The following is an 18,010-nucleotide window of genomic DNA, read 5'->3' as shown; positions in this document are numbered from 1 at the left end:
ATTTTTTTTACTTAACATTGTAGGGGAAAAGAGGTCAGTGCCCCTGACTAAACAGTCAGGTATTACATGTGTTTTCTTGTGGCACACCAATTAAAAATCGCTGTCTTATATGAATGTTTCCATTAGTCTCCTCCTAATTCTCTCTACTTTCACTTTCATGTTCCTTTAAACTACACCACTTCACAAATAAGTTTTCTTATACAAAAATCTGATTTGCTTCTTTTCTATTTAAATTCTTTCAATAACTCTATCTTATAAAAAAGATAAAATTCAGTTCCTTAGCATGTCACAAACATCTTACCTAATAATAGACAAACATGTAAATTGACAGGCCCTCCGCTTTGCTCACCAGCCATTCAGGAGAGTATGCAAATTAACCCAACAAAGATGAAGCTTAAATTTCATACATAGGCATGAAGACTGAAGGCCTGGGTCCCGGGTGCTGGAGGAAAACCGGTGCCGGCAGCCAGGGGAAGGGAAGGCCTATTGCACGAATCTCTTCGTGCAATGGGCCTCTAGTTCCTTAAATAAATGGTTATGTCTATTCTCTTTCCTTACTACTTTCCCATAATTGTGCTTTAGTTATATCTTGGAGACCTCCTACTCTCATACTTTTGCACCTGCTATTCTCTCCATCCATAATTCCTTCTCTTCCTTACCTTTGTTACTTTCTCTTCCTTCCTTACAAACCTATTCTACAGCTCCAGACTCAATTCAAATAACCTTCCCTATGAAGCACTATTAATTTCCTATTCCCATTATACTAAGTTCATGATTTCTGTGTTTTAGATGCCTCCACTATAAACTTAGGTTAACAACAACTACCCTAAAGGAGTTGTTATGAGGAATTAAAGGAATAATAAATGTAAAATAACTAGTGCAGTGCCTTTAGACAGTACTCAAAATCGGTCCTTTAATACTCACTCCTTCTTCATATAACTCTGTGAATAGTGATGTTATAATTGAATACTTGCCTCTCATTCTGAACTTGGAGATTTTGGAGATTTTCAAGATTAGAGATTTGGTTTACTTTGTATATTTAATGTCTATTTCAGTTTCTGATACATATTAGGTAGTCTATGAATACATTTTAGAGAATATAATAAATATTATGACTAGACACTGAGTAGCCCAGTAGAATGAAGCAAATGGCTTACATGTGTGATTCCTGTCTGTTTTCTCTTTTTAGTGGTGATGAGTTCCTCAACTTCCTTCTGAAATTAAACAAACAATGTGGCCATTTAATAACAGCTGTACAGAATATCATTACTGAGTTGCCTGTAAATTCTCATAAGGTATTCTACAAAAGTTAAGTGAAGAAAAGTATGAATGCTGAAGAACATTTCAGATAAGTCTATGATAATTAGTAATAGTAGTGATATGTTAAAATTGTATTTTTATTCTAAAAAATATATCAATAATGAAATATGTTTACTATTACTCCTTTACAACTTATTAATTGAAAAACTTTTGTCTGCTAGCCCTCAAGAAAAATGAGTCAGACTAAAAATTAAACTGATCTGTTTATTGTACTTACCATTTGTTCTAAAGGGAATTTAATTTAAAATATAAAGTGACAGGAGACCTAAGTGGAAGTTGAAACAAAACATTGTTGAGTGTTATTAAAAACCATATCAATATATAAGGTGTTTTAGCCCGACCAGCTTGGCTTAGTGGTTGAGCATTGGCATATGACCCAGGAGGTCACAATTCAATTCCCTTTCAGGGCATATGCCCAGGTTGTGGGCTCAATCCCCAATAGGGGGGCGTGCAGGAGGCAGCTGATCAATGATTCTCTCTCATCATTGATGTTTCTATCTCTCCCTCTCCCTTCCTCTCTGAATTCAATAAAAAAAATTTAAAAATAGTGGGTTTTGGATTTTATCAAATGTTTTTTCTGCATCTGTTGATACGATCATGAGATTTTTGTCTTTCAGTTTGTTTATGTGATGTTTCACATTTATTGATTTGTGAATATTGTACTAGCCTTGCCCTGGAATAAATGTCACTAGATCATGGTGTATTGTCTTTTTAATATATTGCTGGATCTAATTTGCTAATGTTTTGTTGATGATTTTAGCATCTATGTTATCAGAAATATTGGCCTGTAGTTCTCTTACTTCGTAAGGTCCTTATCAGGTTTTGTAATTAAGATAGTTCTGGCCTCATAAAAAGAGCTTGGAAGTGTTCCTCCTTCTGGATCTTTGGAATAGTTTGAGGAAGATAGGTATTAGTTCTTTGAATATTTGGTAAAACTCCCTTCTGATGCTGTCCAGGCGAGAGATTTTATTTGCTGGGAGTTTTGTTTGTTTATTTGTGGGTTATTTTTACTGCTTCAGTTACATCAGTTGTTATTGGCCTATTTAGGTTTTCTGATTCCTCCTGATTGAGTTTTGGATGCTTGTGTATTTCCAGGAACTTGTCCATTTCATCCATGTTGCCCAGCTTATTAGCATATAGTTGAGTTGTTCATAGTATTTTCTTACAATCCTTTGTATTTCTGTGGTTTCAGTCGTTACTTCATCTCTTTTGTTACTGATTTTATTTATTTGGGTCCTCTATCTTTGTTTCTTGATGAGTCTGGCTAGCAATTCATCCATCTTATTTTATTTTTCAAAGAACCAGCTCTTGATTTTATAGATTTTTTGTATTGTTTTATTGGTTTCTATGTCAGTTATTTCTCCTCTGATCTTTATTATTTCCTTCCTTCTATTTCTTCTGGGGTTTTCTTTTTGTTCTCTTTTTATTTCTTTTAGTTGTAGGGTTAGTTCCTTTATTTGAGATTTTTCTTGTTTCTTCAGGTAGGCCTGTAATGTTATGAACTTCTCTTTCAGGACTGCTTTTGCTATGTCCCATAAATATTTGGGTTGTTGTGTGTTCATGTCCATTTGTTTCCAGGATGTTTTTTTTAATTTTTTTATCTCATTTGTAACCCAATCATTGTTTAATAGCATACTATTGTTTAATAGCATACTATTTGGCCTCTGTGTGTTTGAATGTTTTTGAGTTTTTTTTATTGTAGTTGATTTCTAGTTTCATGTGGTATGATCCAAGAAGTTCCTTGATATAACTTCAGTCTTCTTGAACTTGTAAAGACATATTTTGTATCCTAACATGTGGTCTATCTTTGAGAATGCCCCAGTGCACTTAAGAATAATATTTATTCTGCTGCTTTGGGATTAAATGTTCAGCAAATACCAGTTGAATCAATCTGATCAACTGTGTCGTTTAGGTCACTTTTTCTTTGTTGGTTTTTTTTTATCTAGAACACCTGCGCAGTGATATCAGTGGGGAGTTCAGGTCCTCTGCTATGATTGTATTGCTGTCTATCTCTCCCTTAAAATCCTTCATGAGTTATTTTATATATCTACTAGAGGCCAGATGCACGAAATTCATGCAAGAGTCTTGGCCCTTGCAGATCTGGCTGCCTTGGCCCTCGCAGCCCCGGCTTCATCTGGAAGATTGTCCAGAAGGTTGTCTGGATGGTTGCTATGCTGTCCAGTCTAATTAGCATATTAGCTCTTTATTATATAGGATATATATTTAGCTGCTTCTATATTGGGTGCATATATGTTTACTAGTGTTACATCATCTTTTTGGAGTGATCCCTTTTAGTATTATGTAGTGACCTTCCATCTTTGTCTCTTTTTATGGACTATTTTGAAGTCTATTTAGTCAGATATAAGCAATCCTACCCCAGCTTATTTTTCAGTTCCATTTGTATGGAATACTCTTTTCCATTCCTTCACTTTCATCTTTTTAGCATTTCTTGCAATTCTGATTTTGTGGTAATAAACTCTTTCAGACTTTCTCTTGTCTGGGAAGCTCTTCAGTCCACCTTCAATTTTGAATTTTAGCCTTTCTGGATAGAGTAGTCTTAGTTTCAGCTCCTTACTTTTTATCACTTTGAATACTCCATGCCATTCCCTTTGCTCTATGATGTTTCTGTTGAGAAATCAGTTGACAGCCTTATTGTAGCTCACTTGTAGGTTATTGACTGTCTCTCTCTTGCTGCCCTTAAGATTTTCTCTGTCTTTAGCATTTGCCATTTTAATTATGGTGTGTCTTGGTATGGGTCTCTTTGTGTTCATCTTTATTGGGACTCTGTGCTTCCTGAACTTGTATAATTTTTCCCTTCACAAAGTTAGGGAAGTTTTCTGTCATTTCTTCAAACAGGTTTTCTATTCCTTGCTCAGATTCTTCTGCTTCTGGTACCCCTATAATGCAGATGTTGTTCTGTTTCATGGTGTCCCAAACTGCCCTTAAACTCTCATTTTGCTTTTTAAGTGTGTGGGGGTTTTTTTGCTTTTATAATTGATTTTTTTTTACCTTGTCTCCCAAATTGCTGATTAAATTTTTGTTTCATCAAGCCTGCTTTTAATTTCTTTCATGTATTCTTGATATCAGAAATAGTATTATTCATTTTTGATTGGTTCTTATTCATGGTTTCTATGGTACTGTTTTTGCTGCTGTAGTTCCCACTAAGTTGCTTGTAGTTCTCACTAAGTTTCTTCAGCATCCTTATAACCATTACTCTGAACTCTGTCTGTCTTCCATCTCATTTTGTGTGTGTTTTCTTGGAGAGTCCTCCTTTTCATTCATTTGGTGGTTATTTCTTTGTCTCCCTATTTTAGTTGTCTTTTTGTGTTTGTTTTTATGTATTAGACATACCTACAATGACTCTCAGTCTTTGTGGAGTGGCCTTGTGTAGTATATGTCCTGTAGAACACAGAGGTGCTTTCTCCTTGAACTCCTAAAGTGGGTGCTGTAGGAATGACTCTTTTGTGGGTTATTTGAGCTCTCCTGTTGTAATTGGGTCTTAATTGTCATTGTATTTTACATTGGTGGGATCTCCTCTCAGGCTGGCTGTGACGCTCATTTCAGACAACATTTTTAGAGCTGTTGTACACATGTTGATAGGACAAAATAAAACAAAACTGGAAACAACCAAAAACATACAGAAGTACCCAACAACAGCAGCAAAAACAACTACAAAGAGCCCTTCCCAGTAGGGCTCAATTGGTTGTCCCATGCACCACAAAGTCACTGGTTCAATTCTTATTCAGGGCACAAACCCGGTTGTGGGCTCCATCCCCCGTAGAGGGCCTGCAAGGAGGCAGCTGATCTGTGTTTCTATCTTTTATCGAAGTTTCTCTCCCTCTCCCTTCCTCTCTCTAAAATCAGTAACAACATATTTAAAAAGAAAAACAACTACAAAAGAGGATTATTAAAGAGAAAAGAGAAAGAGAATAAATGAAAAAGAATGAAATAAAGTAGTAATAAAAATGAAAAGAATAGTAGAGAAGAGAGGAAGAGGAAAGATTCTGAAAGGAAAGAAGGGAGAGAAAAAATAAGAATAGAGTGGGGGAAAGGAAAACAGTAAAAAAGAAAGAAAAAAGTATAGAAAGGTAAAAAGAAGAGGAATATTAAGCAAAAGAAAAAAACATAGAGTAAGAAAAGAGGCAGCTAAGAGATATGAAAGAGAGGAGAAAAAAGGGAAAAGAGAATAATAATAATACCAAAGCAATAAAAAAGAAAAATTAAAGGTAATAATGGAAAAACAAACACCAAAAAAAATAAGTATATGAAGTTTGTTTCAGCAGATTTTAGTGCCTACTAGGATTTCCCTTTGGATCCTGCTCTCATGTTGTCTGAGGCTAACTTTTTTTTGTATGCTTATTTTAAGCCTCCCTGGAGGTACTTTTGTGCTAACAGTCAGGAGCTGTCCAAGTTGGCCCTCCATGCCCTTTTCAAAGCTTTGAAGCAATCTACAGCTTATGGCTGCATCCCCTGGGCTTGGCTGCCCATGGGAGGTGCCAAAGTGAGCTCCAGTGCTTGTTTCTTAGTAGCACGGGGACCTATGGTGTGTCAGCAAATGTTTAGACTGAAGGGAAGAAGGTGGTTGTGTACCATTATTATTTCCTTGCCCTCGGTTGGGTGAAGTCCCTCTTAGTCTGTGGGTGTCTGCTGGAATCCAGGAGTTTCTGTTAGCTCTCCTGTAACACGGAAGCACCAGCCAGGTTCCCTGGAAAGTGGGAGGAGTGTCCCTACCCCAAAGCCGGCTACTGATGCTTCCTGAGACTACTGCCCCCTGAGACTGCTGCAGGGTTGCTGGATTCCAGAGGGTGCAGTGAGTGGGATTCCTTAGGGTGGGGTGAGCTATATACCAGGAGGTTGGGTGTTTGCCTTTCCCCAGGCTTCTGCTGTTGAGAGGGGCTTATGCCTCTAAGGAAAAAATGGTTGCTGTGATATGGGGGTTGGGGCATGGCGGGGAACTCAGCACAGGTATCCCAGCAGCCACCTTCCCTGTGACTCTCCCCAAATGCTTCTACCCCTGTCTCTCCTCAGGTAACTCTAGTCTGCACTGTCTTCCCTCTGCTGAAACCTAGGGGGAGTGTCTAAGAATGAAAGTTCTGTGCACCAGCCCTTTAAAGAAAGTGGCTTTGTCTCTGAGCAGCTCAGGCTGCTGCATGGGCAACTGTTCCCAGCTCTGGCTGTCTGGGCTGGTGAGCCCTGCCTGATGTCCATCCTCTCTCCTGCGGGGCAAGGGTTCCTCACTCTTGGTCCAGCGCTCGTGAGAGCTGGGCCAGCACCTCTCACTTTCCCGCCCTTCCTACCAGTCTCAAGTGGCTTCTGCCCTTCCTGTTTAAATGTCTTCTCTTCAGGCAGTCTTCAACTGGTATTTCATGGTGAATATTCCCCAATTTAGTTTTAATTACAGTTGATTCTGGGAGGAGGGAGGAGAAAGGTCTACCTATTCTGCTGACATCTTCTAATCCTTTCTCAGTACCTATTGTTCATATTTTTCATCTTTTTTCTTCTTCTTAAAAAAATTAACATTTCATATAATACTGATTTGGTGATGACTAATTCCTTTAGCTTTCTTTGTATGGGAAGCTCTTTATCAGTCCTTCAAATCTAAATGATAACTTTACTGGTTAGAATAATCTTGGTTGTAGGTTCTTTGCTTTTTTTTTCACTTTGAACATTTCTTGCCAATCCTTTCTGGACTGAAAGGTTTCTGATGAGAAATCAACTGCCAGCCTTATGAAATCTCCTTTGTTGATTACTAACAGCTTCTCTTTTGCTACTTTTAAGATTCTCTCATTGTCTTTAGTCTTTTGCATTTTAATTATGATGTGTCCTTGGTATGTATCTCTTTGGGTTCATCTGTGTAGGGCTCTCTGTGCTTTCTGGACTTGTATGTTTATATCCTTTACCCAGTATGGTAAGTTTTCTGTCATTATTTTTTCAAATAAGTTTTCAATTTCTTGGTCTCTCCTCCTTTTGGCAGCCTCATGATGCAAATGTTAATACAGTAAACCCTTGATTTTGTGGACCTCAATTTAATGGACTTTTAATTTAATGAATAAAATTTCTAGTCCATATGTTATAAGTGAAAATTAATACCCTGTTAATTTTAAAATGCTTTTTACAAAGATTTGCTCATAATTAAAATAATAGGTAAATTTTTGTTATTAATTCACTGTTATTTTAAACAAATTTTACAAATAGACCATATTTTGGAAAAACATTGTAGTAATTTCACTGACATAAATAAATATTATATATCTACAATTATCATCTATATATTTACATATTTTTAAAAATATATTTTTATTTATTTTAGAGAGGAAGGGGTAGAGAGAGAGAAACATCAATGATGAGAGAGAATCATTAATTGGCTGCCTCCCGCACGACCCCTACAGGGAATTGAGTCCACAACCTGGGCAAGTGCCCTGACTAGGAATCGAACTATGACCTCCTGGTTCCTAGGTGGATACTCAACCACTGAGCCATGCCTGTCAGGCTATAATCCATATATTTAATAACGAGGCACCACTTGTAAACAATGTTTGCAGAATGATTGGCACATGATCACACCACTTTGTCTGTGGTGATTGGTTCTGTTGCCCCATAGCATTACTTTCTGCAGCAGTTTTAATGTGCACTAGGCCACGCTCCAGCTGTGTGTATTTGTTTACTTGCTGTGACTGGTGAATGCATGGAGTTAGTTGACCTATTCAGTCTACATTAAAAATTTTTGTAATGCATATAGGAAACTTGTCTGTGGAATTAAACATTTCATACATACTTAATTTTAATTACACAAACATGTCTACATAAGTAAAAACCAGTAGGCTAATTTGTCAATTTTTTAACATATGCATTTGGAAAACCTATTTTATTACATAATGAACTTTTACTTATAATGGACACCTCCTTGCTCAAATTAATCCATTATATTGAGGTTTTACTGTATGCTTAAAGTGGTCTCATAGGCTCCTTATACTCTCTTCATGTTTTTGAAGTCTTTTTTCCTTTTCTGTTCTGATTGGGTGTTTTTTGTTTCCTTGTATTCCAAATCACTGATTTGATTCGTTCTCAACTTCATCTATTACTCTATTGTTGATTCCTGAAAATTATTCTTTATTCAGTTATTACATCCTTCATTTCTGACTGTCCTTTTTTAATGCTGTTGAAACTCTCACTAAGTTCATCGAACATCCTTATAACCAGTGTTTTGAATTCTGCATCTGATAGGTTGCTTGTCTTCACTTTTTTTTTTTTTTTTTTTTAGTTATTTTTCCATAGTTTTGTTTTGTTCTTTCATTTGGGACATGTTTCTATTTTGCAAGCCTCCCTGTGTTTGTTTTTATTTATTAGGTAGAGTGGCTACATTTCTCAGGCTTCATAGAGTGGCCTAATGTAGTAGGTATTCTGTAGGAGGATCCAGTGGCACAGCCTCTTTGATCACCCAAACTGGGCACTCGAGATGTACCCCCCCATGTGGGCTGTATACATAACACCCTCCTCTTGTAGTTGATCCTTTATTGCTATTCACACATTAATGGGAGGGATTTACCCCTAGGTCAGTGGTCAGCAAACTGCGGCTCATGAGCCACATGCGGCTCTTTGGCCCCTTGAGTGTGGCTCTTCCACAAAATACCGACTTGTGTGCATGGGTCACAAAGTTTTAATTGCACTGCATATGCACGCTCGCACGTGGTATTTTGTGGATGCAAATATCAAAAAATTTCTATATATGACATGGCACCAGAGTTAAGTTAGGGTTTTTCAAAATGCTGACACACCGAGCTCAAAAGGTTCGCCGTCACCGGCCTAGGTCCACCCAGCATGAGCTATAAAGCACCTGCAGATGGCTGGTGCCTGTGCTGTGCTTAGAGGTGCCCAGGAGAGGCCAAGCTGTGAACTAAGGCCAGCTGTGGCTAGTTCTGGGCCTAGGGCCACTTTGCAAGAGGTACAGGGCTCCCTGAGGCCAGGTGTTGCTTATTTGTGAGATTTTAGAAAAATCTGAGGCATGAGCCAAAATAGGTCATTCGTTTGGAAAAGCCCCTGGAAACAGCTTGGGTGGGCCCCAAAGTTGCATCAGGGAGAGTCTCAGTGAATTACCAGGATGGAGCAAACAGGTGAGGCAGTTTTGTTGGAGTCTTAGATATGGTGCCTGCCTACTGGCTCTGTGCGGGGGTGGGCTCATCAAAGGAATGATAACCTCTGCCAGTACTTCTCCCTGGGATAGAGCTGCCCCTCTAGCTCTTGCCCTGATGGTGGACAATTCAGTTCTTCCTTCTATGTCTCTGGTGCCTTTTGAGCTGCTGCCCCAGTGCTGGAATTCAGAAAGAGTGAGTCTCAGTAAGTCTGTATGCAGACCCTTTAAAAGGAACTGCCTGGGACTTCAGCAAATCTGTCCCTCTCATCCTCCATCCCAGCTTTTAATTTTTGATTTATTTTTTATGGGTTTTAGAGAGGAAGGGAGAGAGAAACATCCATTTGTTGTTCCACTTATTTTATGCAATCATTGGTTGATTCTTCTATGTGCTCTAACCAGGGATTGAACCCACACCTTGGCATGTCAGGACAATGTTCTAACCAACTGAGCTACCTCACTAGGGCCCCTGCTGATTTTTGCAGGGTCTTCTCTTCCTGGATTGGGGGCCTGGTGTGGGGCTGGAATACCTTGCACCTCAGCAGGGACCTCTGCAGCCAATATATCCCTGCCAATTTTTGTCTGCTACACATGGGTGTAAGACAGCGGTTCTCAACCTGTGGGTCGTGACCCCTTTGGGGATCGAACGACCCTTTCACAGGGGTCGCCTAAATACATCGTGCATATCAGATATTTACATTATGATTCATAACAGTAGCAAAATTACAGTTATGAAGTAGCAATGAAAATAATTTTATGGTTGGGGGTCACCACAACATGAGGAACTATATTAAAGGGTCGCGGCATTAGGAAGGTTGAGAACCACTGGTAAGACCATCCCATTCCGAGTCTCTGCCCCTTTTACTAGTCTTCATGTGGCTTCTTCTTAAATTCCTAGTTGAAGAATTTCCATTCAGTCAGACTTCAGGCAGTTTCTAATGTTGGTGGTTCTGTAGTTTAGTAGTAATTTTGATATGGTTGTGGGAGGAGACTGGAAATTTTAAATAGAGAAAATGTAAGTGACCCATAAAAGCAAACCTGTTTTGTAGAGGTTTTTTTTTTTTTTTATGTGATTTGGCTTTAGTTTTATAGCTTTTTACTTTATAGGGTAAACATTTTAATGTACTTGTTTTCCTATAATTTTTTATAACATTAATATGGGAATCATGTCATTCTTCAAACTTTCATGAGTTTATTTTTCATCATAAATATCATTATTATTAATCTTAGTCTCCATAAAATTATATATACTACATATATTTAGTAAATTCATTCAAGAAACTGGGTTTGGCTATTTGTATAATGTTACTGACTTCTTTTCGGTGTTAGGATTTATCCTGAAAAAAAAAAATGCTTTTCCGTTAAATAATTTAATGTTGTATAATTTTTGTGGATATGACGTTGTGGAAGTTGTTTTCTATTATTTAACATGCAACTTTTGAAAATATTGACAGATAGTACTTGAATGGGCTTCGCCTCGGAATTTTACTTCAGTTTGTGAAGAACTGGTTGGCAATGTTGAAGATTTGAGTGAAGAGGTCTGCAAACTAAAAGACTTAATTCAGAAGGTATATATTTAGCATAAAAATGGGGGAAATAATTTGTAGGATAGTATGTTAGACAATGAAGTAATTCTGACAAGAGCAACGTAAGCTACCACTAAACAGTTGGAAAGAGACAGTTTCCAAAGGAAGAAGTATACGTAGGAAACAAATTTCCATCAAAGAAATGCATACTAAAAAACAATGATAGATCATTTTCATCTTTTACATTAGCAGGGATAAGTATATTTACCCATTTCTGGTTAGAGTTCACAAAACTTAACAGTTTCATATGAAATAGGCATCACAATCCCTTTTAGAAACAGTTTGACAAGATGTGCTAAGAACGATAAAAATATTTGTATCTTTCAATAATAGTTTAATGAATCCAAAATTATATGTACCATGAGTGTCCTATATTAGCAAAATGAATAAATAAATTATTGTACACTTAATATAATGATATGCAGCCAGTTGAGAAAATAATGAAAATGAAATATCAGCTTGTTAAAGATATGAAGTTATATTTGTAAGTTTTACTTATATGTAAATATGCAGATAAAAAATTACCAAAATGAAAGTTCATTAGCTGTGTTAGTGAGATAGGATTGTGGATAAAAATACTTGTTCTGGTTTTTAAAATATATTTTTATTTCAGAGAAGGGAGAGGGAGAGAGAAACATCAATGATGAGAGATCGGCTGCCTCCTACACGCCCCACTCTGGGGATGGAACCCACAACCTGGGCATGTGCCCTGACGGAAAATCGAACCATGATCTTCTGGCTCATAGGTCAACACTCAACCACTGACCCACACCGGCTGGGCTATTCGTTCTACTTTTTAGACTTTCTATAATATCTTTTATAGTTTAACTTTTTAAAAAAAAGTATGTGGCTTTTTTTATTGTTATTGTTTCTATACTCACATAGAAGTATATATCTGGATTCAAAGACAGGTGATTTTTCCCCCTTTCAGAAAATAGGCTGTAACAAAATTTTCTAAGCTGCTGAAATTGGGAACTCTTTTGAAGATAGTTAACAAAGGAAAACACTTTTACCTGACTAAAGAACTCAATTCTGAGTTCTTCAAGTTTATAGGTATGAAATGTATTTGTTAAATAAAGTTTTTTAATATATGATGTGAACATTAGATTATGGATTAAATTTTATAGCATCAACTCTTAAATTATTTCATATTTTCATAAAAAAAAGTTTTCCTCGCCCTAGCTGGTTTGGCTCAGTGGATAGAGCGTCGGCCTGCAGACTGAAGGGTCCCGGTTTCGATTCTGGCCAGGGGCACATGCCTGGGTTGCGGGCTCCATCCCCAGTGGGGGTCGTGCAGGAGGCAGCCAATCAGTGGTTCTCTGTCATTGTTGATGTTTCTGTCTCTCTCTTCCTCTCCCTTCCTCTCTAAAATCAATAAAATATATATTTTAAAAAGTTTTCCTCTCAATAAATTTGATACATGTTCCAAGTAATTGTCATTCTAGCTATTAACAAAGATATGCTCAGTCAAAAGAAGTCTTTTTAAAAAGTGAGCAGAAAATTGAGAAGCAAATTCTACAAAAAATAGGAAAATAAAGATATTTTAAATGGAGCAAATAAGCAATCTATTTCAAAATTATTATAGAGGATACCTCCATTCCAGAGAACGAGGCATCATAAAAGTTATATTATCTCTTACATTTATTTATTCAACAAACATAAGAATGCCTTCTGTATGTCAGGCAAATTGTGCTACACAGGCTATAGAGAGCCTGACTTGCTAAAAACATGAAAATTATAACATTGTTCATCTTCACTACTTGCATCGTCTGGAAAATGATACTGATTTTACTTAGTATGGTGTTTTTCATGGGAATCCAAGGGAAATTGGGAAGGAGTTATGTAAAAAATCTCCTGCAAAGCATCAACCTTTAATGTTTAGTGTGGGAAATTCCCTAAGACATCTTTGCCTCAATTATTTGATTTCTTCAAGATGAAATGAAAACATTTTGGGTGTGGGGGTGGAAGATTGAGATGAAATTAGAGAGACACCAGATTTTTCTTAAAGGAATGAAATTAAGAAATACTGCTCTAGGGGTGACTTTGACTCTAAAACAAAAATAATCAAATCAAGTATTGTATTTATTTTAATGTGACTATAGACAGAAATTTCAGCTTTCTTTAGCTAAATAGACCTTTTCTCTGTGACCCTCTTTATCTTGAATCTGTACATTTCTATGTGAGGACTAGCCTTGGTTTATAATAATAGCTTATACAGTTCTTTGGGCAGGGAAGTTAATTTTGGATCAAGCTAGTGCATTGTTTTTTGTTGTTGTTTTTTTCCTGAATTAGTCTTAATCACCATAGTGAAATTTTATTTAAAGAACTTAAGAGCTTCCAAATTTGGAAATATGCTATCATGCCTATTTAGCTTATGATATTTGAAAGTTTACCAATAATAACTGAAGGGAATTTTTAAAAGAACCATATGAGTTACCATAAGTATATGGAGATAACAGAGAGAGGGTAGGAGAGGTCAAGACTGGACTTTAGCACCACATCACTCTCTTTCAAACCAACACACTGACAAGCTCCTGTCAGGAAGGGTCATTCTAAGTAATTGGTTAATAAAAGGAATTACTGTCTCAGGATTCAGTAAATGGAACATCAGTGTCAAAAAGGAATCTGTTGCTGAATGAAGCCATTTGGAAGTTAGACCAAGAATACAGTATTAATGAGATTGGCACTGATGTCTGTTTCTACTATAAATTGAAAATTAATTTTGCAGGCTTTTAAAATTAAATATTTATACTGTAGATTTTAGAAGTAGTTATTCTTGCTAATGATGAAAGTATTTGTCACCACTCCAGCACAGGATGCTTTTAGTAAATATTGCTCTATAAATGTGCCTGATTATTTTTATCTTTCAAGAATCTTTTGGTTTCTGTTCATTTTCTCTCTTCTACTCCTCCACCAACAACTGTCTCCTCTCTCTCTCTCCCTCTCCCTCCCTCTCCGTGTCCCCTTCTTCCCTCCCTTCCCGCCCCCCCACACACATGATTTGGGGGACATTTTAGCAAGTAAGGTCTGTGTATAGAAGCTGAGAAACTGGGTCATGTACTTTCATTGCGGAAAAGTGCTAGAAAAACCACTTAGGTTTTTATTTATGTTTGTTCCTCAAGTATATTTAAATAAAGGATTAAACTTCTAGCATTAGCATCATATCTTACAGCTTTTGTTAAGATTTACATATTGTAGGTATGTTATAAGAACAATTAACTTTTTTATAAGAAACCAAGTGATATTTAATACAGGAGGAAAAATGCAATTATGATTTCTTAGGTAGAAATAGAAACGTTAATATTAAAGAAACTTTATCTTATGACAAAAACATGATATTAAAATATAATAACTATAAGAACATTTATTTTTAATGTGAAACTCATGGTTTACTATAATGAATCCTGGTGAAAGAAAGACTAAAGACATATGTGGTCACTTTAAATCTTAAATAAGAATCTTGCACTGGCTACATCTAAATCATGCATTAACATGGATATATTATTATATTTTTTAGATCAAATATATTTCTATTTTCAGTGTACTACATGTACATTAACTCCTTTTTTCCTCATGCAAAATACTAGTTGCAAAACGAAAGAGAAAATGATCCAACTCATATACCATTAATAGAAGAAGTATCTACATGGAATAATAGAATTTTGAAGAGGACGGCTATTACAGTATGCGGATTTGGATTTCTTCTTTTCATTTGCAAGCTAACTTTCCAAAGAAAATAATCTTAATATTTATTTTGACTATTGTATGTATATTTTATTTAAATAACCTTAAAATGTTACTTTTAACCATTTGTGGCTCAATAAAACTACATTCTTTGCCAGTATTCCACAGGAAAAATTATGATAGCATAGAGTAGGGAATTTTTCTTTAGAAAGTGGTTTGTGACTTTGAGTTAAAATATAACTTGTTATATTTTATGATAATTTTGATCAAGCAGTAAGTTATGATTCTTAAATTTGATCCTATGACTCTAAATCACATTCAAAATAAAAGTTTCATCTGATATTCTTTGACATTTAAAAAGTGTTTATTTGTCACAGTGAATCCTATAAAATCCGTAGTGTTCATTAATCAATAGCTTTCTTTTAGTTTTTATGTTCCCTCTCATTATTATGTAATAAGGACTTTCTCATTTAATTTTGTAGTAATGTAACATTATTAGGAAATTATTTAGAAAGTATTCCAGAGAATTTAAAGGATAACGATAAAATGTAACATTTTTGAATTATAGTTTAAAATTCTAGGGAAAATGTTTTAAATGTAAAGTAAAAAAAGAAGAAAACTTATGTAATGTATTTAATGGGAACATATGACATGTACTGTGTGTGACATTCTTGAGGATGTTACACATTTGGCATAAAATTTATCATTAGTGTAAATAATACATAATTTCTCTTTTTTCCCCCCCCAAAACAAAATGTTCATATTTTTTTGAAATATATGTTTTTATTGATTTTTAGAGAGAGAGGAAAGGAGAGAGAAACATCTATCACTGCCTCCTGCATGCCCCCTACTGGGGATCTAGCCCACAACCCAGGCATATGCCCTGACCAGGAATATAGCCGGTGACCTCTTGATGCATGGGATGATGCTCGGCCAATTAAGCCACACCTGACAGCGCATATTCAGATTTAATAGTGATGTTAATCAAAGGGCAGACCCAAATTAGCAGGGAGTATAGTAGTTAAATCTTGTTTGACTTAGAAAAGATGCACTTGATCTATAACTATTGAAAGGTAAACATCAAGCAAAGGGGAAAATTATGGAAAGGAAGAACAGTATAAGGACCAATAATTAACAGCAATTTCTGGCCTTAGTTATACCAAAGCAACAAGACTTGAATCATCATTCTTTTTCTGAGAATATACTCAACCATATATCATTGTGAAGAACTGATGTCTGAAATTTTAACCTAAGTGCCATAGCATTTTTCTATTCTGATGTACCTCATTCAAATGGGGTCAAGACTTAGAACTAAACTGGAATATGAATAGAATAGTTACTTCTTTTAACGCATGTATTTCACTACTAGCACAGCACTTAGGTTAAATTAAAGGTGTTTAATGTTAATTTTAGTTTCCTTAAAAGAACTGTAGGAATGATATGATTTATTTTTAAAAAACTGTAGGAAAATGAAAGACATGCTACTGATTGTATACTTATAATAATCTTACCTCAGTTCATCTTGAAGGTATTCATTTTTCTTCTATTGGCTGATGGGTCACTATTTTTTTTTCTCTAGCCAAACCAAATCTATGCATCTCTCAGATACTAAGATAAAACTTTTAAAATGCAAATTAACAAAATATTTGTTTTCTGAAAGAATTTATGATATAATTCCTTAAAATAATGATTTGCCCTAATGAAATTCAACTATAATTAGCTACTCAGGGGAAAGAAATACTGTAAAGTCCATTGTATCTGAATATTCTGAGTATATTTTTATTCCTTGACACACAGTCTGATTTTCAGACTACAGATTGAGAATAAGTAGGGCAGTATTTATTGTAATAAATTGTTTCTTCATGGGCAAAGTATCAATAGAATAAATAAAATTATCCAAATGGTTTGATATTGGTTGTTGTTTTTTCTCTTTCTTCCTACTCTGATTATTTGACTTAATTACAATGCTGTATTATGAGGAGTGGTATCACTCCTGGAATATTCATTCTTTACAAGATAGCTCAATACAAATTATTTTTATTCTTGTCTTAAATTCCATAGAGACCTCCCTAAAACAACAGACAAAAGTATTGTAAACCAAGTTTTAATTCTATTCCCTTGAAATTAGTAAAACGTTTTTTTATTAACTGGTACTTAGTTTTTAACTAGTTGGGGTCGAATGTGTTCTTACAGCTTTGGAATCAATTTGGGAACTCAATCCATTATAAGCCCCTGTTGGGATGCAAGTATCTTTGAAGGAGAAGCATGCTTACTGGACACTTTTTTTATTGTATAGAAAATTTTGTAAGAATTTTATTTATGACTTGACAGTATTCTCCTTAGAAGGAGATACCAGGAGAATTTCTGAGTTTAGATGATAGAATAATTGCTAACAGGAATTATAATCACAAGGCTAAAAGACAATCCCAAAGTAATTAAGATGTATAGTCAGGAGAGTGGATTGAATTTGTGAACACCCAATGAAAAGAGAACCAGAGAAAAAATTCTTACAGCCACTATGAATTAAGAGAGGGCGGCATCAAACTTTGATAGGTTCTCACATATGAGGAACTTCCTAATTGTTTAGGTAGGAACCAACCATTTGTGGGAATTCCAGAAATTGTAGGATAGCAGGTATTTAAATGCTATTGAATTTAAAGGGGACAATTGAAGGGGAAAGTCTTATAGTCTATTACAATGGCTGGGTTTCTATTCACTTCCTCAAGATTTCATAATATATTTGCATGTCAAAATCCAGAAAAGAGTTTCAAGATGGCTGCAGAGTAGCTGGATGCCCTTGCTCCCAGCCAGGGGTGGGACTTATAGTTAAAATATTGCACAGTCAACTTGAATAACCAAGTAAAATATAGGTGATTGGAATTATATCTAAGGAGCACTGAAGAAATTACATAGATACTGGCAAGAGGAGTGTCATGGACAGGGGAGCCCTCCTCAAGAAAGTGTGGTGGCTGAGAGGCCCGAGGGATATCAGCTGCAAAGCTTCCTCCCCATTGGAGTGTGGGGTCTTGATCCCAGGCAGGGATTCCAAAACTAGAGCAGCAGAGACAGGAAGAACAGCCCACTTAGCATCAGGCAGAGGGAACAAGAGGGACTGTCAGCCTGGGAGACATGGATGCACCTTCCAGTGAAGGAGTGCTGCTCCTATTGTTAGCCTAGTCTGAGATGCTTGCTCCTGGCTCTGACGGCTGGAGAGTCTATGATGCTGTGTTTGGGTCCAGTAAGGGGTTGTGGGCTACACCCAACAGTAACTTTGAGGGACCCTCTATTTTCT

The 18,010-nt window shown here is 36.1% G+C and overlaps 1 protein-coding gene across 3 annotated transcripts in view; it reads left to right on the top strand.

The window, feature by feature from the left end:
- ASZ1 (ankyrin repeat, SAM and basic leucine zipper domain containing 1) overlaps positions 1-15,539 on the top strand; it is an 84,169-nt gene extending 68,630 nt beyond the window's left edge. For all 3 annotated transcript variants that reach the window (XM_059656093.1, XM_059656096.1, XM_059656094.1), the window contains exons 11-13: positions 1,190-1,295; positions 10,903-11,016; positions 14,622-15,539. In XM_059656093.1, the coding sequence (XP_059512076.1) occupies positions 1,190-1,295; positions 10,903-11,016; positions 14,622-14,774 (373 nt within the window). In that variant the 3' untranslated portion in view covers positions 14,775-15,539. The remainder of the gene's footprint in view (positions 1-1,189; positions 1,296-10,902; positions 11,017-14,621) is intronic.
- Positions 15,540-18,010: the final 2,471 nt, after the last annotated feature.

Source organism: Myotis daubentonii, chromosome 10, assembly GCF_963259705.1.
Source record: "Myotis daubentonii chromosome 10, mMyoDau2.1, whole genome shotgun sequence".
Lineage (NCBI taxonomy): Eukaryota > Metazoa > Chordata > Mammalia > Chiroptera > Vespertilionidae > Myotis > Myotis daubentonii.
This window is presented reverse-complemented; position numbering and strand designations above follow the sequence as displayed.